This window comes from Podarcis melisellensis (assembly GCF_964234715.1).
Source record: "Podarcis melisellensis genome assembly, chromosome: 1".
Classification (NCBI taxonomy): Eukaryota; Metazoa; Chordata; class Lepidosauria; order Squamata; family Lacertidae; genus Podarcis; species Podarcis melisellensis.
In genome coordinates this window covers 132,701,958-132,724,370 of record NC_138528.1, presented here as the reverse complement: position 1 = coordinate 132,724,370, position 22,413 = coordinate 132,701,958, and the positions used below count along the sequence as shown (strand labels likewise).

The window sequence follows — 22,413 nt, the reverse complement described above, 5'->3', positions numbered from 1 at the left end:
CTGTTAAAGATAGTAAGTTAGCAGGGTTGTGTATGGGGAGAGTGTAATAAAAGAACCATCTAAATGAGCTGAAGTGCAAAATGTCAGAAAGAGAATGTCCAAAAGTAGTGTACACTTATAGACACATAGAATTGTAGAGAGGGAAGGGACCCCGAGGGTTGTCTAGTACAACCCCCTGCAGTTGCAGGAATCTTGAATGCTGTCCTTCATCCAGTTTGATGCCATACTATATCCTGTTTAGCATTTCAAATGTGATAGCAGTTTTATTCTTTTTCATGACAGCTTCAAATCTGAGAAAGTTCCAAATTGATCATGCAAATTTTAAAAAATACTCCAACCTAATAAATATTATTCTAAATATTTAGTTATTGCTGAGATTAATTGAGATACAATTTAGTTACTAACTGTCAATAAAAAACTACCACTAAAGGCAGATCTAGGTGTTAGCTATAACAAAGGCGGCATTTTTTCATCTCCGCCAAGCTAAGCAGTTGGCTCCTTATCTCTCTCGCCCTGACCTAGCCACTGTGATCCATGCGACGGTCACCTCCAGACTGGATTATTGTAACTCACTCTACGTGGGGCTGCCCTTGAGACTGACCCAGAAACTCCAGCGGGTGCAGAATGCCGCGGCGAGACTCCTTATGGGGTCTTCGCTGCGAGATCACATTCATCCGGTACTATACCAGCTGCACTGGCTCCCGGTGGAGTACAGGATCAGGTTTAAGGTGCTGGTTTTAACCTTTAAAGCCCTATACGGCCTAGGACCCTCGTATCTACGAGACCGCCTCTCCTGGTATGTCCCAAGGAGAAATTTACGGTCTGCAAATAAAAACATCCTGAAGATCCCAGGCCACAGAGAGGTTAGGCTGGCCTCAAATAGAGCCAGGGCTTTCTCAGCCGCGGCTCCAATCTGGTGGAATGCTCTGTCACAAGAGATTAGGGCCCTGCGGGACCTGACATCTTTCCGCAGGGCCTGCAAGTCAGAGCTGTTCCACCAGGCCTTTGGTCAGGGCGCAGCCTGACCCCCTCCTCTGGCAATCTGCACAGAATTTTGCTTAATGGTTGCCATCAATTTGATTTTAATTTGATTTTAATTAATTTTATAATGATTGTTTTTAGAATGTTGGATTATTTTGATTGTTGTTAGCCGCCCTGAGCCCAGCTTCGGCTGGGGAGGGCAGGATATAAATAAAATTTTTTATTATTATTATTATTATTATTATTATTATTATTATTATTATTATTAGTGGCATAACTAATAAAAGCAGATCTAGGTGGTAACTGCCATTTTGGACCTGCCATTTTTTCTTGCCTGAAGTTGAACAGTTCTTGACTTGAGAGACTCTTGGGGCTGTAAGGCAAAAAATAAAGTGGGATTTAGATTTTCTTGACCATTCTGGTGCTTGTCCCAGCTTTATGGCACCCTCCTATCCTCTCTGTTAGAATCTCATCACCAGTCAATGCCCCCCTGCTTTTTTTTTTGTCTTATATTCCTTCATCCAGAAAGCAGTCATTTTCTTCTTTTTCTTTCATGCAGCAAAGCTAAAGAAGCACTGCTAAAGCTGCAGAAAGAGCGTGACTTCCATCGAATGCATCATAAACGAGTGGTGCAGGAAAAAAACAGGCTCATTAATGACATTAAAAGGTAAACGATTACAAACAGGGTTCTAAACCCACTTGGTTTTCAACAGAAGAGCCAGCATTATCTAAGAGTGATATTTACGACATCCCCCTATTTACATGTGTTCAATTCATGCACAACCACTTATATGCACAGCCCTGGAAACCCGGAGGTGGGGGAAGAAACCTGAAAAGCCTCAGCAAAGCCCTGCTGTGCCTCCAGCTCATGCATAAATGGGGATACGCCTGTACAGTGGTACCTCGGGTTAAGTACTTAATTCGTTCCAGAGGTCCGTTCTTAAACCTGAAACTGTTCTTAACCTGAAGCACCACTTTAGCTAATGGGGCCTCCTGCTGCCACCGCGCCGTCATCGTGCAATTTCTGTTCTCATCCTGAAGCAAAGTTCTTAACCCGAGGTACTATTTCTGGGTTAGCAGAGTCTGTAACCTGAAGCATATGTAACCTGAAGCGTATGTAACCCGAGGTACCACTGTATAACAAAGAACTAAGAGGCTGAATTGATACAGGTAGCCTCAGTGGCAAGAAGTATCTTTTACCAACTGCATTTGCCATTCTTGGACTGGGAGAGCCTGGCCACATTACCTCATACATTGGTTACTTCAAGATTTGATTACTGCAGTGTGCTCTATGTGGGGCTTCCCTCGTGTTTGATCCGGAAGCTGCAGTTAGTGCAGAATGCTGCAGCATAATTGCGGACAGGAGTGAGACCTGTGCTCAGATGTCTGCACTGGTTGTCGATCTGCTACCGAGCTCAGTTCAAGGTGTTATTATTAGTATATAAAGCCCTTAACAACTTGGGACTAGTTTACCTATGAGATTGCCTTGCCCCATATGTGCCTCTTAACCACTTTGATCAGCAGAATTGACACTTTTAAAAGTGCCACATGATACCAGTTCCACACCTGTAAAAACCTGATCGTTTAGTGTGGCAGCACCGACACTTTGGAATTCCCTACCTATTGATATCAGGCTGTCCTCTTTTCAGCACCTGCTGAAGACATTCATATTTAGACTGAAAAAAATCTCTTAGGAACAGAGTGGAACAACAGGGGCTATGTTCATCTGAACAAACAGCCTAAGTGGCAGGCCTCCCATTAAAAAAAAGGTCATCATTGATAAGCTCTAGAAGGTTTCAAACACTTTGCAGGCAACTTTGTTGATTGCACAGATTACATGCAGAGGATTAGTTAGATCTAAGCAACCTGCCTATATTAGAAATTGCCTCTCTATGTAGAAGTCAGAAAAAGAATATTGTTACTTTCTGAACTTGTTAAATGATGTGTGCTAAACAGTTTCTTGTGAATTACATAGCAAATAGACTCACCATCCATAATGAAAACTTGACTTTCTACTTAATTTGGTGGAACATTCTAAATTTAGGTTCTGTTGTAATTAATACTAGAGAAATACATTTTAGTTGATCTTTCTTAATTGTAATTTGCTTGGTTGTCAGTTCATATGTTCATTTTGTTTGCACCAGGGATAGACATAACATTTATCTGCAAGAAAGAAACAAAGTTCAATATGGACCAGCATATTTAATTCATTTAATGTACTTTGATAATTTGGAAAATGAAAACTCCCACCTCCATCAACATTTGGAATAGTTTGTTTGTTTTTCATAAGATTTTATTAAAGCTTTTTCATAATACAGTAAGATAAAAGAAACTAATCTAAATAAAAACAAAAACAGAAAGGAAAGAGAAAAGAAAATGCAGAGTCCTCTCTCAAAGGTAGCTCTTAACCCTTGTCACCCACAGAAAGTGGTGGACCCTCCCAGCTCTCACCTGGGAGATTTCCTTTTTCCTCCCAATCTCTCACCCTGGGAGATCTTCACTTCTTTGCCTCTCACTCAGGGTCCTTCCACCAACCGTCCTTGAATCCCAATAATGGCCAGAGCAGAGGATAACAAAGAAGAAAAAACAAAAGAATAGAGAAGGAGAAAAGAAATAAAATAAAAATGACTTCTGATTTTCTGTCTGTCAGTTACATAAAATAAATTATTCAAAACATTCACTCTAGGATGACATCCAACTATTCTACTTTGTGTTAAGCAATATTTTTCCAATCTTCAGACCTGAACATTTGGGTTAATTTGAAAGAACTTGGATTGTATAATTCTTACAGGTAACCAAGAAAAGTCTCTCTTCTGAGAATTAAATGCTACAGAATATTTCTTGCCTTGTGACCATTGTATAATTTTTTTCTTTATTTTTTTGTAGACTGAAGACACATTATGCATCATATGAGCCACTGTTAAAGCAGTTGAATGAAAAATATGAGATTCTGCTGCGAGAGAAGATGCTCACAAGCTTAGAAAGAGACAGAGTGGTTGGGCAGGTAAAAACCTGTAGTGTGCTTAACCTAGAGATTCAGAAAGCACTGATCTCTTTACTGTCTAATGTAGACTAATGTAGAGTCATGGTTAGAGTGTGGTACTAGGATGTGGGAGACAAGGAGTCAGATCTCCACTCAACCATGAAACTCACTGGGTGGCCTTGGCCAGTCATGTTCTCTCAGCTTAACCCCCCTGACAGGGTTGTGTTGAGGATGAAATAAGGAAGGGAAATAAAGAAGGATCATAATCATACATACTGGTTTAAGTTTCCATTTCTATCCTCAAAACACAAGGTGGACCACATATAGGTAAAAAAAGGTAAAGGACCCCTGGACGGTTAAGTCCAGTCAAGGGCAACTATGGGGTGCGGCGCCCATCTCGCTTCAGGCTGAGGGAGCCGGCCTTTGTCTACAGACAGCTTTCTGGGTCATGTGGCTAGCATGACTAAACCACTTCTGGCAGAATGGAACACCATGATGGAAGCCAGAGTGCACAGAAATGCTATTTACCTTTCTGTCACAGCAGTACCTATTGATCGACTTGCATTGGTATGTTTTCGAACTGCTAGCTTGGCAGAAGCTGGGGCAGAATGCACAAAGAACGTGGGGCATTGAGTTTTTCTTGGATGTCAAGTGCACAGAGCTCTTCTTAGTTTAAAATCAATGGGTCATATCACTGAATATAAAATGGAGAGATTACCTGAGGTGTGGGAAGGATAATTCTGTATTCTGAAGAAAGCTGTGCCTTGCTGCTTGCAAGTGCCATCTGCTGGATCTGGTGATTGGCAAGCAGCCACTTCTTAAAGTGAAAGGAGCCTCCCTGTCCATCAAAATTCTCTTCAGAGGTGCAATTGGTAGCTTGTCATTTCTTTGCCAGGTTAATAAACCAATCTCTTCACACACACACACACACACATGCCAGACCCCAGCAGCATACAAATTCACAAGGATTTTTTCTCTTGTATATCTATACCTATGAATAAAATGAATTAAAATATGTCCTGCTGGCTGCTGCTGTTGAATCAACAGTTGCTGGCCAGAATTGCATGTCTCCGAGTTCTTTCTGCCTTCTAGCAGAATTGGATTCATGCGCTGGACTGTGTTAGGCTGTATGCCAATGAAAGAGCTCTAAGAGTGCTGCTGTGCTTGGCCTGTTTCCTTTCCAAAGCCTCTCAGCAAGCTGATATCTGGCTTTTCAGTTAAGACCCTGAAACATGTTTAAATGAGGTTATTTTTTATTTTCAGTTTTGGAAAATGCAAGGTTATGTGTAGGGCAAGTGGTGTCTCTGTCACTTCAAGCTACTTATACAGTGGGTAAAAGGATAATATAACCCACTGCATAATGGTTTCACTCTTTCACACTGGTGAATCCTGATATTATTGTCAGCCATGCAGATTCTCCCAAGTGTCACTGCTATGCCGCCTCCATTCATTTCAGTGAGGTTTATGCCTCAAACAAGCCTTGAGAAAATGAATAATGTGCTCTGCTGCTAAATTCATAACACTGTTCTGCATTTAATGTCAAGGTGCTCCCAATTTTGACACAATTAAATAGATGGATAACATTATTTCAAGAAAAGGAGCAGAACTCATCATTCCCCTTATTAGCGATTGAGGCACTTGGTAGATTTTGCAAGAGTTAAAGCCTCAGGTGTCTTCAGTATAAATATGCAAAACAACTGTCGTTATATATTTCATAGAAGTGTGCGTGACCTCACTTCTAGCCACAGTGTGAGGAAAGTATGTTTGATGCATATTATCCCCGTGTGGGACAGATCTGATACATTCATTTCTCTCCTTGTCAGGCACATCTCCTGTTCAGTTGTGGACAGAGCATGGCAAAAGCAGAGGGCCAGGAAGGCAAAGGCAACCTATATGCAATAAGGGCAGATCTCCTCGATGCTCAGACTGTTCAGCAAGAGAGCCCTGGAAGCATTCACAGGATCACCTTGCCTTATTGATACAAATAAAGCATATTTGATCCCCCCCAAGAATCCTAAGAACTGTAATTAGCCCCACACAGAGCTACAATTTCCAGCATCCAAAACAGACTACAGTTCCTAGGATTCCTGGTTGGAGTATGCGCTTTAAATGTTTGGGTTGTTTTTGGGTAGCCTGGCCACAATTTTGCATCAACCAAAATGCTCCAGACTTAATAGAATCATAAAATCATGGAGTTGGAAGAGACCCTCAAGGGTTGTCTGGTCCAACCCTTTGAAATGCAGGAATCTCAAAGAATCCAAGACAGATGGCCACCCAACCTCTGCTTAAAAACCTCCAAGGAAGGAGAGTCCGCAAGCTCCCAAGGGAGTGTGTTCCACTATCGATCAGCTCTTACTGTCTGAAAGTTCTTCCTGATGTCTAGTTGGAATCTCCTTTCTTGTAACTTGAAGCCATTTATTCAAGTCCTACCTTCCAGAGCAGGAGAAAACAAGTTTGCTGCATCTTCCATGTGACAACCCTTAAGATAATTGAACTTAATTATGTTCCAGGGCACCATAAAGGGTAGATGGTGGAGAGTATTTTGAAAACACTGCAAAGTGACATTTTTGTGAGAAAAAGAGAAGTCTTAATATTTTTGAAGAATAAATGGCTTTTGATAAATTTTGGCTCAGCTGTAGTTGATACAGCTGGCTTTCTTGCATTTCCCATCTTTGGCCAGAGTGTGGTGGCTAAATTCCTGCTGGATAATTTAGGCCACCTGTAAGCTTGAGTGCTGATTCCCCTTTGCCTGAGAGTTACTGACGAACTATGTGAAGTGATCTTGAGAAGGTGGAAAGATTGTTTACTTCACTTTAATTACCCTGACTGAGTGCATGGAAAGCATTGTTTAAAATTATGTTGAAGGATAACTAATATATTGATTTCTATAGGCACTCAGATTCTTACCACATTGAGATATTTTAGGCTGATTATTTTGCATGCATTCACACATATTTCTGATTTTCTTAATGGGAGAAATGAAAGTTCTCAATGTCTTTTTCCCTTCATTGTTCAGATTACAGGTTTACAAGCCACTTTACGAAGCTTAGAGTCTGGAAGCTACATTCAAATTCCTGTCACTAAAGGTAAACGGTTTCCTATATATTGAAATCCCAAACTTGAACAGAAAAAAATGCTTTTCAAAGATTGTGCAAACGGTTAGGCATTCAAAATTCTTCTGCATGTTAAACCCTAAAATGATTGAATGAATGTTAAGCTTTGAGACACAGTGATTCACATGGACGAGGCAAATGGGTGTGAGCTCTGAAGGGCTATGGTGGGAAAACATTGTTAAATCTGCAAAATGAATGAAATGCTTTCCCAGCTACTGTGGGAGTTGAGATGTCACTGAGTGGATTCTGAATACTGCGTCAGTTCTCTTTCCTGACTGCCATTTACAGGCATCTCATTCCCTTAATGGCTTGGTGTGTTGAGTGGATGTGCTGAGGAATGGGAAGGGAGAGTGTTGGCTCCATGAGGACTCCTTTGTATACAGGCTGAATTGACTCTGAGCTTTTCTGTTTTAAAAAACACTTTGTTACCAAGTTTTGAAGTACAAGATGCTAATGTTAAGCAAAATTTGAATATGTACAAACTGAAATATGGAGGCTTTTTGAGGGATTTGCATTTTTATACTAGGGAGCGGCATTTATATGTTATTTGTATTAGCAAATTCACTAAAAGGTTAAGGGTGGTCATGTTTGGATGGAGACTTGAAAATCAAAACAGGAAACTCAAATGCTGTTTGCAATATCACTTTACTACTTTTGTTTAACTGGAAAATAGGTTGGCAATAAGTCATAGCATATGTCGAGTTTTATAGATCTTGATCATGGACATTTCTTTTCCTTTGAGTAGCTTTATGAAATATATTTGCAGGTTTGGCAATGGAACATTGATATTTTTATTTTATGAGCCCTTCAGCCTATCTGCTGCATTACTATCATTTTACTCACCTTCCAGAAGTCTAATAGAAATGACTTACTATAAAAATAAATAGCAACTGCAGTGAAATGTGATTAGGCTGCAGCCTTAAGCATATTCACAAGAAAGTCTCATTGAACTTAGCATGACTTCCTTCCAGGGTATACTGTTTAGCATCCGCCCATAATATTTTATGATAGTTGCATGGCTAAACCCTTTTGCGTATAATTTTTTGTAGTGGTTGTGTGTGTGTGCAACAAAACATTGATTTAGATTCTGGTTGATTCAATCAGTAGGTACGCAGTTTATTTTAGAGGCAGAGGTCTCACTGGGGTGTACCATTTCAGATTGTAGGTTGGAGTTTACATGCTTGAACTCCATACACACCACATCCCCTCGACACAGAAAATCTGTCGCTCCAATAAGGAGACGTATGGTAGCCAAGTGTTCTCCTTGACGTGTTAGAATGCTGTTTAGTGTGCCCCTCCCCATAAACGCTGCTGGATTTCATATTTTGATAGCAGGTCCATTGTAGATAGAAGGTGTGGTCCCAGGAATACCTCAGTGAAGATGTTCACTCAGAGTGCAGCAGTTGTAAAAGAGGTGTGTTAAGGATCATTAGGAAAGGTACTGAAAGCAAAACTACCAATACTATTATGTTGTTATAAAAATCTAAATTGCAGTTGTATTTGGAATATTGTATACAGTTCTGGTTGCTGCACCTTAAAAAGCACGTTGAAGTTAAGCTGGAAAAGATCAGAAAATAGCAACCAAAAGGTTCAAGCGGCTGAAAAACTGCATCATGGAGGTCCTTTAGAAAAAGTGGCTGGAGAGTTTTCCTCCTCCTCCTCACATAATACTATAACCCAGGGCCACACAGTGAAACCAAATGTTGGAAGATCAGGACAGATAAAAGGGAAGCACTATTCATACTGTGAATAAACACTGGAATTTGGCCACAAGTCCTGATGGCTCTGCATAACTCTGATGTTGAAAGTAACATGCCTCTGAGTACCAGTTGCTGGGGAACAGAAGTGGGGAGAGTGCTGTTGTGCCCATGTCCTACTTGTAGGTCTCCCACAGGCATCTGGTTGACCATTGTGAGTAGAGGATGCTGGGCAAGATGGAACTTTGGTCTGGTCCATCCAGAATCTCCTTATATGTTGGTACAGTCTGAAGTGATTGAACAAGATGTAGCCATTTTTTTATTTAAGGCTGTGATCCTAGTGAAATTTTTAGCAATGTTGGTCACTGATAATATGTAGCTTTCATTGAAAAAAAGACTTTAATTGTGTAAAACAATAGCATTCCACTTTTATATACCAGCACAGTTCCTAGGGTTATAGGCTATGAACAAAAGGCTACCTTGCTAAAGCACTCCAGGTAGTAAGCCAACTCTATTTTTAGAGGGAGGAATTAAGGTTATTTTGTCATATTCCTGTTCTCCAGCAGGAAACATTTCAGATGATACCCATTTACAGTAATCAAGACAATGAATCTGGAAAATATTACATGTCACTGGATTCTTGCACTTTGCCAGTTACGTTGGGGCATCAGCAACTGAATTCCAGTATTAATCTTAGTAAGAAAACATTCATTTATTTATATGTTTTCCTTAAGATAGTGGGCAGTGAGTAAAATGGTTCTGCTGCTTGAAGGGGCAAATGCAATGTTACAGAATGGGAAGTTGATTAATAATGCAAGTTTATACACAGGCTTCCCCAAACCCAAATTGCCTAGACATTGGTTGTACTCATTTCTAGATGGGGTTGCACTCTTCCCTCAGAAGAGCTGGTGCATAGTCTGGGGGTGCTCCCTGACTCACATTTCTTGCTGGAGGCTTCAGTGACTTCTCTCCCTTTGACAGCTATGATTATTTTGGGACAGGGATAGCCGTGACATGGTGACTCATGCATTGAAACCGGACAATTGTAATATGCTGTATATGGGAGTGTTCTTAAGGCTGGTCTGGAACCTGCAACTAGGACAGAATGCAGCAGCTAAGTTGCTGAGTGAGGCACCATACCAAGCACAAGTTATGTCACTTTTAAAAGAGGAGCAGCACCGGTTTCTTATATGTGACCAACCTAGTTTAAGATTTTTGTTCTGACTTATAAAGTCCTAAACAACATTGGACTAGGCTGCCTGAGGGAAAGACTTATTCCAGTCCAGGTCATTAAGATTGTCTGATAACCCTGTCCTGTCACCTGGTTGTGCCACAACACAATTTTATGTAAACTAGAGATGAGGAATCTATGTGTGTCTAACCCTCACTATACCCCCACTGTAAACCTTCCCCTGCATTAAAGCTTATTAGGCAAGTTCCTTCCAAAAGGAATTGCAGTTTTAAAACGTTTTAGTCATCATGCAATACAGAATGACCTGGTTGGTATGCACTGCAAAATGACTGAATGACTGAATAGGAAGAGGCACCTGTTTTAATTCTGCTGCATATACAGTACATACCTTCCATCCCCCCTGAAAGGCACTCAAAACAGGAGGTCTGCAAATGCTTCTGAGATATTATACTGTGTAACTGTAATGATTTTGTAGAACTTGGAAATGTGTTTGATCAGAAGATGCTATTTAAACCTCTGGGCTTTCCTAGTTCTGTAGCAGTTTGCAAGTATGTATATTTCACAAACGAACACAATCCCACGAGCAATGTAACTGCCAGACAACCACAACCACTGAGTGAGAGAAGAGCTTCCAAACAAATAAAACATTTCTGCAATGTGTAATGCTTAGGGAAATACTCTGAGACATGATACTTGTAACAGTTGTTGAAAAGTTTTTAAAGTATTTATAAGACTAGCATCTTGTGTAAGAAACAGTTCTTTTCACATGCGTCCCTTCAAATAAATTAGTTAAGGTGGCCATACGCTTCAGTTACTTTTATTTTAAGGGTTTTAGCTCAAAGAGAAGTTATTCTGGGGCAGGTCCCATGAATGGGAACTGTGCAGAGAACATAGCTGTTTATTTCAGTGGGGCTTACTTCCTAGTCGATTGCAGGCCCAGACAGAGGGGGGGGGGCCATATGGGCCACTTGGCCCAGGCCTCCGATTCCAAAGGGGGCCTCGGTCAGCATATTCACAATCACAGGGGATGCACTGGGGCAAACACGGAGGCGCAAAGGGGTCCACGTGATCTACCTGGCCTGGGCCTCTGCCTGGCTCTGCAAGGCCCTGGTCGATTGTGTCCTTTGGATGCAGGCTTCATAGTAAAAATGAGAGAATAATTTCACATGCAGAAAGGATTTTTCAATTTATTTGTTTTAGATGCACATATTATTTTAGTGTTGGATTTTGTGTACTTTTCAAGAATGACAATTCAAATGACTTCAGTTTACCCATATGGCCATCACAGTCAATTTTACAGAACACTGAAGCATGCAATGCAAAAAGGTATATGTTATCTGGAAAACATGGATAGGCTGGTTGGTCTAAATCTTTAAACAGACTTGATTTAAAAAACAGTTTTCCCCACTGGTGCTTGCAGTTTTTATAGAATATATATATATATTCATTGATACTTATCAAAAGGTATACAAAAGTTCTTACACAATACAAAGTATCTTTTTATAATACACCAGAATAAAAAATATTTTTGAAATTAATATAAAAAGGAACAGGAGCAAAAAGAAAGAAGAAAAGTAATTTTCCTGATTAGCAGAAACATTAAAAATCTTAGCCAGCAAAGAATCAAGTATGCTGTCCTATGGATATATTTTAAAAGTCAGAAAAATAAATAATATTTAAAATAATCAAGAAATTAATGGTACAGGTAGATTTACAGCAACTTCCATCAGCCTCATGTGCAGGGTTTTTTCAGCCAGAACTCACTTGAACTCAGTTCTGGCACCTCTCAAGTGGGCACCATTGCCATCAATATGGAACAAGGGAGGCGTTCATGGTGAGTTTTGGCACCTCTTTTTCTAGAAAAATAGTACTGCTCATGTGTAATCATTATTCCAGCATTTGTAACCTTCACACTTATTAGTTCTGTTGAATTTCGCACAAGGAAATCGACAGGAATTATGATGCTGACCTTAAGCATTAAAGGTAAAGGGACCCCTGACTGTTAGGTCCAGTCGCGGATGACTCTGGGGTTGTGGCGATCATCTCGCTTTATTGGCCGAGGGAGCCGGCATACAGCTTCCGGGTCATGTGGCCAGCAGGACTAAGCCGCTTCTGGCGAACCAGAGCAGCGCATGGAAACGCTGTTTATCTTCCCGCCAGAGCGGTACCTATTTACCTACTTGCACTTTGTGCTTTCGAACTGCTAGGTTGGCAGGAGCTGGGACCAAGCAATGGGTGCTCATCCCATTGCGGGGATTTGAACCGCCGACCCTCTGATCGGCAAGCCCTAGGCTCTATGGTTTAACCCACAGCACCACCCACATCCCATAAGCATTAAGATTGTGTTAAAATGGCAAATGCAGTTCAGTGGCAGAGGCGGACCACCAGAAAAGGCATCTTGGGGACTGTTGGTGGAAAGCTCAATTAATATGTTGACCCAGCTGTTTAAAAGATGAATTCCATGTTAGGGAGCATGAGGAAAGGGAAATTGGTGGTGCAGCTGCACCTGGAATAGTGTGAACAGTTCTGGTACCTACATCTCAAAAAGGATATTGTAAAGCTGGGAAAAGAGCAAAGTGATAAAGTGGCTGGTACAATTCACCTGTGAAGGAACATTGCATTGTTTGGGGCTTTTTATATTAGAAAAAAATCAAGCATAAAATCAAGCATTTGAATGCTATTTCAAATGGGTTTGTAATATTATGTTACGTTGTATTATCTATGTAGTACCACTTCAAGTAATAAATAAATAAAAGTTCTTTTTTTTGGTATTCAATAAAATTTAATTAAAAAATAAAAAATAAAATAAATAAATAAAAGTATGCATGGTATGGAGATTTTGAAGTGTTTTGTATTGTAGCATTTTTCTTAGTAATGTATTTGTACCGTTGTGAACTGCCCATGGAAGCAGTGATGAAAGGTAACACAGAAGGATCCGGTCCATATTAGTTCCCTTTGATATTGTAAATGTGAATGTTACATCATCTTTCATGTTAAAGCCAATAACACCATTGCAGATAGTCCATTTTGTGCTCTTTTTAGTCAGAGCTTTTTCTGTCATTCTCAAATTGCTATCCAGCATAGACTTCTCAACCAGCTTTTTAACTGGAGAGAATATAATGAGACACTTGTGACTTGTGGGTGTGCAGTTGTACATGCAGATATACTTTCATACTCATACTCATTTTTAGAGCTCTGCTAAATAAATAAAAAAAAAGATTCTAATTTTGTGACTGCAGTCCTCTTCTCCCAAGCACTGTTGATTTTCAAACAATATAGATTCTTCTGCTCTGTGGTTCTTCAGGCTCTGCATAATGGTGCCCACATTGACACCAGCAGTGCCATCTTCTGGGTGTGTACAGATCAGTTGCCAGGAATGTTCAAAAGAGTTTATTTAGTCTGGATGAGGGCCAATGTCCTATCTGTTCCATTTGAGATTCCAGTTTAGATTGCCAATCCTTGTTGGATTGGATTGAAATCACAAGCAAGTTGGGCAAATTAATCAGGGATTAATTTGTTTTATAGTAGAACAAATTTAGGCATGCTTAATTTCTACCAAAAATGATTTTTTAAAGAAATGTAAAAACCAAACTGCTTTTATTTCATAGCCGGCCGTAAGTGTGAAAGAGAAGATGGATTACAGGGACCTTCTCAGAAAGCTCTCAGAGAAGCCAAGGAACACAAAGTATTTACTGGTGTTAATCCGTATGACTCAGCCAAAGATCCAACAAAACAGATGGGCAAGAGATATCCAAAGGTATGCCAATTCTCATTTTGCCTATTTTTGTAGAATTTGGCCTCATGTTCAGTGTTTTAATATTGTTACAAAAATTATTGGGTTTATGTGATAGCAAACACCACCATGATTAACCATATCGCTGTTTGCTGAAAGATTCTGTAGCTTCCTACTGCTTATCCCTCTTTGTATTCCAGAAGCCAAAAGGTGACTCCTGTGTAGCACCAGTGCTGTTGGTGTAAACTGGTTCTGGATTCTGAGGCTTACAGCGGAGAAACACTGACTCTTCTAATTTTTTTCTATGTGGACAGAGGATGGTTCAGAAGTGTTAAAGGGGGCAGCTATACAGTGGAACCTTGAATGCTTCAGAAATCGAACATTTTGGCTTTCTAACACCAACAACCCGGAAGTGAATGCTTCCGTTTTTGAACGCGCCTCGGAAGTCAAACAGCTTTTGAGGCACGTTTCTCCATTTTTAAAATGGATTTTGCCAACCGGCAATTGTGCCTCGGTTGTTGAACGTTTCAGAAGTCGAACAGTCTTTCGGAACAGATTACGTTCAACAACCAAGGTTCCATTGTATGAGAAAGTTGCTAGGGGGCACCCAGAGGATAATGGAGTAAAGGTACAGGCAAGTCCTCAGATGCGCGGGGGTTGCTTTCTGGGTCATTGTGCACATCGGCAGAGCGGGCAGAGCCCCCTCCACCCCATGTAGCTCCCTCCCCATTCAGCCCCCTTCCAGGGCCAAAAACAGTGTGTGTTGGCAGTTGTGCACAAATTGAACGTGCACAAAATGGCTGCTGCCTGCATTATATTTGGGTAGGGAGAACTTGAAAAATATATTTTTATTTATGAAATAGTCACAATCCACTCCAACATAAAGTACATTCTACTGATTTCAAGTCCTGTTCACCCAGTACTTAACACTGTCTCATCCACATTCTAACCAGCTGAGCTGTCCAGGCCAAGGCACACCTTTGATGTTTCCCCTGCCAGGAAAAGGTTCAAGTTCCCATTCCATGTTTTTCTGAAGCATTATCTGTTTCCTTTCTGTTACAACAAAAGTTGTGTGTATGGAATAAGCGGCGTTCTGTTAGTACAACTCCAACCCAGGAATTTCCTTTTCTGTGCTTAACATTGTCCTTTTTGGCTTTTTTCTCCGGCTTACATTTATCATTATACAGTGGTGCCTCGCAAGACGAAATTAATTCGTTCCACGAATTTTTTCGTCTAGCGAATTTTTCGTCTTGCGAAGCACGAAATCCCATAGGAATGCATTGAAAATCAATTAATGTGTTCCTATGGTCAAAAAAAGTCCAAACAAAGCCAAATTTGGTACAACAAGAGTTTATTAAGTGCTCTTTAAAGTCACACATACTGTAAAGAACATTTCAAAATTCAAACCCAGAATTTTTTTTAAAAAACAGCAGAGTGGCCCAATGGTCACAGAAAATCATCAAAATGCAGGAAAAAAATCACAAGCTTCCAGATTCTTGCAAACCCCTCCCCAACTGTTCCCCCAGCCACCCAGCACACAGAAATTCAAATCCAGAATTTTTATAAAAAAACAGCAGAGTGGCCCAATGGTCACAGAAAATCATAAAAATGCAGGAAAAAACCCACAAGTTTCCAGATTCTTGCAAACCCCTCCCCAACACCAAGTCCTTGAATTCCAAACACCCCAACCCAAAATCTAAACCCCCCCAAAAAAAGTTTTAAAAGCTTAACTTACCAAATGGCTGCAAAAGAAGTTTGGGAAAAGCTTCAAAAATCACCAAAGTCTTTAAAAACCTTAAAAAAGGCTACTGTGTACACTGCGTTCTATGAGTTGCTCCTCAAAGTCAAGTCGCAACTGTATTAATGGTGTTAAGAAAAAGGAAACAAACTTGCAAGACGTTTTCGTCTTGCGAAGCAAGCCCATAGGGAAATTCGTCTTGCGAAGCAGCTCAAAAAACGGAAAACCCTTTCGTCTAGCGAGTTTTCCGTCTTGCGAGGCATTCGTCTTGCGGGGCACCACTGTATTAGTTGTGTTAGGAAGAGGTGTTCCTCCTTTTGCTTGTTGCATCAGGTGGATACTTTCTCAACCCCCTTCATATTTTGAAAGGTCTGCACGAGGGGGTTGCACTGCATAGCCCTGTAATGTGTGCAAGCCACACCCCTTCGTGCCACATATGAAGAGTTGTACAATCTTGACTGGTTTGCAGACTGTGTGTGTGTGTGTGTGTGTGTGTGTGTGTGTGTGTGTGTTAGTGGAACCTTTAGCCCTACTAGGCTCTTCTTCACTGTCTGATGTTTTTGGGGAACAGAAGTCAGACTTGAGGGAAATAGATCTTCTTCAGATCAGTTTTACCTTAGCGCTTTGTATTCTAAGTGGCCTAGGCCTCAAAATCTGGAGAGCTCTCACATTAAGCATCTGTCTTGGTTGCCAGACGAGCCATGCCCATTTGAGCTCAGAATTCTTTAATCCTACATGTTTGTCTTTTGATGTCCCTTTATTCAATTTGCACTGTAATGCCATCTCAGGATATTTCTGACTTCAAGATCTATGATGTAATTTTTACTAAAGATGCCAGGCTGAACTTTGCATATATGAAGAATGATGCCCTCAGTTTGGTATTTTAAAATTAAATTGAACCATAAGAGGGTTGTTTATCTGTGGGAATTAACTTTCCTGTGAGACACATGTTTACTTAGCTCAGATTGCAAACTGTGCTTGCAGAATATCTGACCAGTACATTAAATAGGTCAACAAATTACTGTCTTTGTGTGAGTTGATCTAGCCAGATCAAAGACACTGCACTATGTTATTTCTTGTCCTTGTTACTCAGAGTTTGGGAAAGGTTAAAGAACAAAAGAGGGAAATTATTAATAGCTACTAGGACTACAATCATACATTCAGTTGCTTGAGAATAAGCCCCAATGAACTCTGTACAAATAGCAATATATGTTTGTTAAGCATTTAAATAGAACTAGCTATCAATTTTAAGGTGTAATTCCATATACCCAGACACACCCCTGCCCATAGGTGCCATCTAGGGTGTCCTGGGGGGGCAAGGGCCCCCTTCCCCAAAATCTGCAGTGGCTGTGCATGCACACTGCACAACATGCTCACATTAATTCTGCAGCACGTCGCGCAACATGCTGACATTACACACGTTGCACAGTGCTGGCCCCCTCAATCTCCAACTCCAGCACTTTCAACTATCTGAATATCTCCTGCTCTTTGAAACAAGTCCACCCTTTCTCTCTTGCTTTGGCATCTTTGGAACACCTCCTAGTTCAGCCGTTCCCAACCTAGTGCTCTCCAGATGTTCAGGGTATGACCATTGGCCATACTTCCTGGGGCTGGTGGGAGTTGAAGTCGAAAACATCTGTTGAATATCAGGTTGGGGGAAACTGCCTTAGGCCCTGTACCCTGTGACTAAGCCAAAGTATGTGTGATTGAAATAATTACTTCGGCCTCCATTTCCATTTTCTTCCTCTATTGTTTCCAGCGTCTGTTTTTAGTTTTTCAAGTCCCTTGGGAAAAGAACTTCTCATACCATTTTGGGGGGTGAAGTGCCTTTTGCATTGCGTAGCTGATGCTAAATAAATAAATAATCTGAAGGGCCATTAACTAGAACTAAGGCCCACTAAAATTGTGGCTTGCTGCTAGACAGTTAATAGTTAGCTAGTAAATTAGCCACAATTTTTGGACCTCTATGTGATATGGTAGTTAACAATGATAATTGTTAATACTTATTTCCATTTTAATGCCTCTTTTTATAAGTTATTCATGAATGGTTTTCCTCCACTGAAGTGTGATTCAAATACCAAGTAGGACCGCCAAAGCCTTAAGCCTAACTAAAAAGGGCTCAGGTGCTCATTTATGGCAGTATTTATTTTAGAAATTAATAATTCTATCCTGAATTATGGATTTTCCTCCTAAATCTTTTTCACAATATTTAAACAAAGCTCTGCATATGTAAATATATCCAAAAGAAATAAAATCAGCATTAGCATTTAGTTTTTCCTGATGCTGAATCACACTAATATGCCACAAGTAAATTGGACTTACGTAATATTACTTTTTCTGGTACCCAGTGTTATTTACATTGTATTTTTTAAACACTGTTTGACTCCTGGGAGTATAAAATTAAATCTTAATTGTTTTCATATTGTGCTGAAACTATATGTGCAAGAAGATGCCAAGTCTACATGCCAACTGGTTTATGAATTAATAATTGGCAGGATTAGTTTGCTTCATAGTCAACCCTTGGAATGCATATTTGGTCTTAAAAATAATTTGTCACTTTCCTCAGTTGGTTTTCCTTCTGACAAGATTGTAGATACTTATTTCTTGTCCATTGATTCACAACAGGTTCTAGTTCTCCAGTGTTCTGTGTTCTGACTGCAGTTTAACAACATACCGTACTTGTTCCTCTACAGGTCTAAGAGGTGACCTCACAGATTTTAGGGGGATTAGCTATGGAAGTGGTTCCTTTGTTAACTAGCAGCTTTCATTACTAAATCCTTATCCTTCTACTGCAAAAGCCAGTGTGTAAGGGTATTGCAGTTTGGTCCATAACAATGCAAGTGCTTAATTTTATTTTAGCAGAACATGCTGCTTTTGCTGGCTCATAGTGCAGTCCTATACATATCTACTAAGAAGTAAACACAGTTGAGTTCCCATGTATATTTGTGTAGGATTGCTGCCTTGAAATGATATCTGTGTCTACCACTTCGTTCAGTTTTGAAATGTTACTAATTCTTGTATACATTGCCAAATGCTCCTTCGTGTTTATTTAGAATAGAATTTGGCCCCCCAAATTTTGAAGCAGGGGGCTTGGCCCCCTCAATATTGTACAGCCTGTGACAGGCCCTGTCAGGCCTAAATGCAGCCACTGCGGACCCTGCCGGGCGTCCTCCCGGCGCATGACATCACACACATGTGCCAGGCTCCCCAAAGTTGGGCAGAACCCGGTGCGTATGCTGTCTGGGCATGCCCTGATGCTGTCCAGAGTGGACTGGCTTGATGTAAATGTTTGCTTTTCTGACTAAGGGCTTATTCATACTCCTCTGCCCACTTCCCTGCTGCCCCAGGGAAAATCACTCTTTAGTGCTCAGAGGAGTACAGAGATGTTAAAAAAAATATATATTTTTATAAGTGTGTACCCTTGTTTCTCCACACACACACACACACACACACACACACAGGCCAACATAAGGTAAGAGTACCTACATACAAAAGTAAGGTAAAGGTAAAGGGACCCCTGACCATTAGGTCCATTCGTGACCGACTCTGGGGTTGTGGCGCTCATCTCGCTTTACTGGCTGAGGGAGCTGGCATACAGCTTCTGGGTCATGTGGCCAGCATGACTAAGCAGCTTCTGGCAAACCAGAGCAGTGCACAGAAACGCCGTTTACCTTCCCACCGGAGCAGTACCCATTTACCTACTTGCACTTTGGGCATGCTTTCGAACTGCTAGGTTGGCAGGAGCAGGGACCGAGCAACGGGAGCTCACCCCGTTGTGGAGATTCGAACCGCCAACCTTCTGATCGGCAAGTCCTAGGCTCTGAGGTTTAACCCACAGTGCCACCTGCGTCCCTACATACAGAAGTAGAGCATGCTAAATAGGCAATAGGGCAACTGTAGAAGTAGGGAGTACACATACTCATTCTCTCAACTACAATAGACCAGCATAAGATAAAAATATATAAAGCACCTAAATCATGTGGCCTGGTTTTGTGGTATTTGTCATTTTGTAAGTTTTTGTGGTATTTTATGGACTGACTTGCCGTTACTTTTATTGATTATAGTTCAGTAATTCTGTATTGTCATTGTTAAGTGTAAGCTGTTTAATTATTATTTGCTGATATTTAATGTTACTGTTTACTACTACTACTACTACTATTATTATTGATTGAATCTTGTTTTCTTTGATATAAATTATTTATTTCAAAGTTATGTTTTTATTATGACTTTTTGTATTGGATAAGATTGTTATTAAGTGTCTGATCTTTGCTCTCTATGTAGTTGTTTCTTCAGCTTTTAAACCACCTTGTGTATAGTAATATAGAAAGGCGGTATACAAATTAAAAGAAATGAAATGGAGCAAACGGCAATTTTGATTTTCTCTGGATTGATGTTTGCTCTGACTGTAGAATGAGTTTTCCCTGGGAAAGGAACGGGGCAAGGGGGACCCATGCCTAAAAACAGCAGGTCAAATGAAAAACTGCTCAGACCCAGGATTTCTAGTCATGGGACAAGCAGAAGTATGAATATATCCTGTTGATTTCTTTTTTAGTCAGCTTGAGGCCCTACAGGCAGTGTGTTCCGTGTTGCAGATTTGCTATTCTTTCCCCTTCTGTGTTGGACATTACATGATGAGGGATGGTTCAGTTGGAAGAGCATGAGACTCTTAATCTCAGTTTGTGAGTTCAGGCTGCCCCACGAAAGATTTCTGCATTTGGAGGGGGTTAGAATAGATGATCCATTTGGTCCCTTCCAGCTCTACAGTTCTATGATTCTATCACATTTTTGTATCTCCCTTTTCTCTTCAGGTTTGAAAATGACATTGTAGAGGCATTATTGACTCCAGCGTGTACACTCATCCCTCGGGTGTCTCTGATTATAGGCTTTCCATGTTTGTAATGCTTTAAAACGGCAAGTCTCTGAGCACATTCACATGCTGACGGTTTCTTCCTTCCTTTCTAAATTCTATTTTAAGGCATTGTCTTGAACCTACTATGAGCCACAATTGGTCACACCAGCACTTTGTAAGGAGACCATCCTGTCACATTTATTATTTCTTGAGGATGAAAGCTTCAGCTTTTGTTAGTATGCTTTCCCCCTCAAAGTCTGCAAAAGAAAACATCTTTGTAGACCCATAAAGCATTTCTGCAGCACCTGTAAAACAAATTGTAGCCATGAAGTAATAGAGGACAAATTGAGACTGTCTCCTGTGATTTGAATCCGTTGCAAGCAATTTCCCCAGGTTTCCCTAGGTTAACAAGTAAAGAGAACAATAATCAAATAGCGGGGGGGGGGGGGAATCCCCATATTCTGATACTTTTAAAAACATTCACGTAGTATGAGTGCTTACTTGTTTTGCATAAGAATTTTTTATGCATACCTGTCATCCTTCAAACAGGACTAAACCTCCACACTTTCTCTATAGAGGTCTTCAGTTCTTAACATTGAATGAATTCATTTATTATTTTATCAGTTTAGCAATTACACAAATAGCAGCAGCAGATCTGGATGCTTCTGGTACTTAAAGGTGTCTCCTTGCATGCATTTAGCCCAAGGGGATGGCTCAGCTTGTCTTTTGTTGTTCACTCACTAGCAGAATCAGTAATAGGATGCTTTTAAACAGCAACAAGATTTCCAAGCTTTATCATCTCACATTTTGAAAAGGATTTCCATGTGGTACAGTGCTGAGGTATTTGGAAACAGCAAAAAAGAGGCCCCTCAATTTTTTGAAAACTATCTCCATGTTGAGAATTATTAGAAAGCACTCCAAAGTACTTTTATTTAGTCTCCCTTGTCCACATAGCTTTTAATCATTCTTTCATAAATATAGAGAAATTCCTTACCCTGCACCACCAAAAGCTGAATAAAGCCCAGAATCTATTGTGGCAAATTCAGAGAGGAGGGAGTATATCTCTTAGTCTGCTGTGTGTTTTCTACCGTATTGTACATACCCAAGTGACTAATCACATGAGGCAATTAATATATATATATATATATATATATATATATATATATATATATGTCAGGGTTTCTGGGAGAGAGGAGGAGATGACAGAGGAGACGGAGAGCGAGTGGGAGGAGGGGCAGAAGGATGAGGAAGAAGATGACGGAATTCTGAGGGAATCCACGAGTCTGAGCAGCGAGTCAGAGGATTCTCAAAAGGGGGTTACCTTAATCAAGCAAAAGGGAGGAGAAGGGAGAAGCGGAGAGGAGCCCAGTGGAAGACAGACGCAGCAAGAGGCGTCTCAGCCGGAACGGAGTAAAGGGGGTGGAGTCGTCAGCCTCTCGGAGGGAGCAGGATTAGGAGAGAACAGAGAAAGGGGGTTGGAGCAAGGTGTTCAGCCGGAAAGGGTGGAGAGCAGAACAAGGGGTGGTGTAGCGGTCGAAAGAAAGGTCAGCAGCAACGTACGCGCGCCAAGTTCAAACGTAGAGGCGCGCGGAAGTGGAGAGAGCTCAGGGGAGGAGCCCGGCCCTAAAGCCAGAAGGAGGGGGGAAGAGGCGGCAGAGGATTCAGCCTCAGGCGAGTCACGGAGAGAGGGAACCCAGGGGGGCAGGAAGACCCTGCGGAAAAGAAAGGAGAGGAAGAGGTGGTCTAGAGCCAGGCTATTAAGTTGGTGTGGAAGAGGGGAGGAGTCAGAGGGGACTTCAGCGGTCTAACGTGACAGACGTACGGCCACGATGCTGAACTGTACGAGAAGCAGAAATCTTCAATAAACTTTTCCTGTAAATAAACTGCAACGGAGTGAGGTCTCTTGTGAGCTGGGACCCGTCCTGGGTGGCCGTGACAGTAAGTCCCCTCTCAGAAAGCAAAAAATTTTTTTTGCGAAGCTCACGAACGGGAGCAGCCATGAGCGCTGAGGAGCAGCTGGTTGCACTGCGGGATCAGGTTACCGCTCTCACATCGGCAGTCATTGCTTCGCAGAAGAAGAATGACGACTTGGAGAAGACGTGCCAGGATTTGCAGGCAAGGTGGGAA

The 22,413-nt window shown here is 41.0% G+C and overlaps 1 protein-coding gene across 3 annotated transcripts in view; it reads left to right on the top strand.

Annotated features, from left to right (window-relative positions):
* The window catches only part of SPAG16 (sperm associated antigen 16), a 399,910-nt gene that overhangs the window by 21,927 nt on the left and 355,570 nt on the right, over window positions 1-22,413 (top strand). For all 3 annotated transcript variants that reach the window (XM_081924719.1, XM_081924718.1, XM_081924720.1), the window contains exons 6-9: window positions 1,541-1,648; window positions 3,868-3,985; window positions 6,981-7,050; window positions 13,575-13,723. In XM_081924719.1, the coding sequence (XP_081780845.1) occupies window positions 1,541-1,648; window positions 3,868-3,985; window positions 6,981-7,050; window positions 13,575-13,723 (445 nt within the window). The remainder of the gene's footprint in view (window positions 1-1,540; window positions 1,649-3,867; window positions 3,986-6,980; window positions 7,051-13,574; window positions 13,724-22,413) is intronic.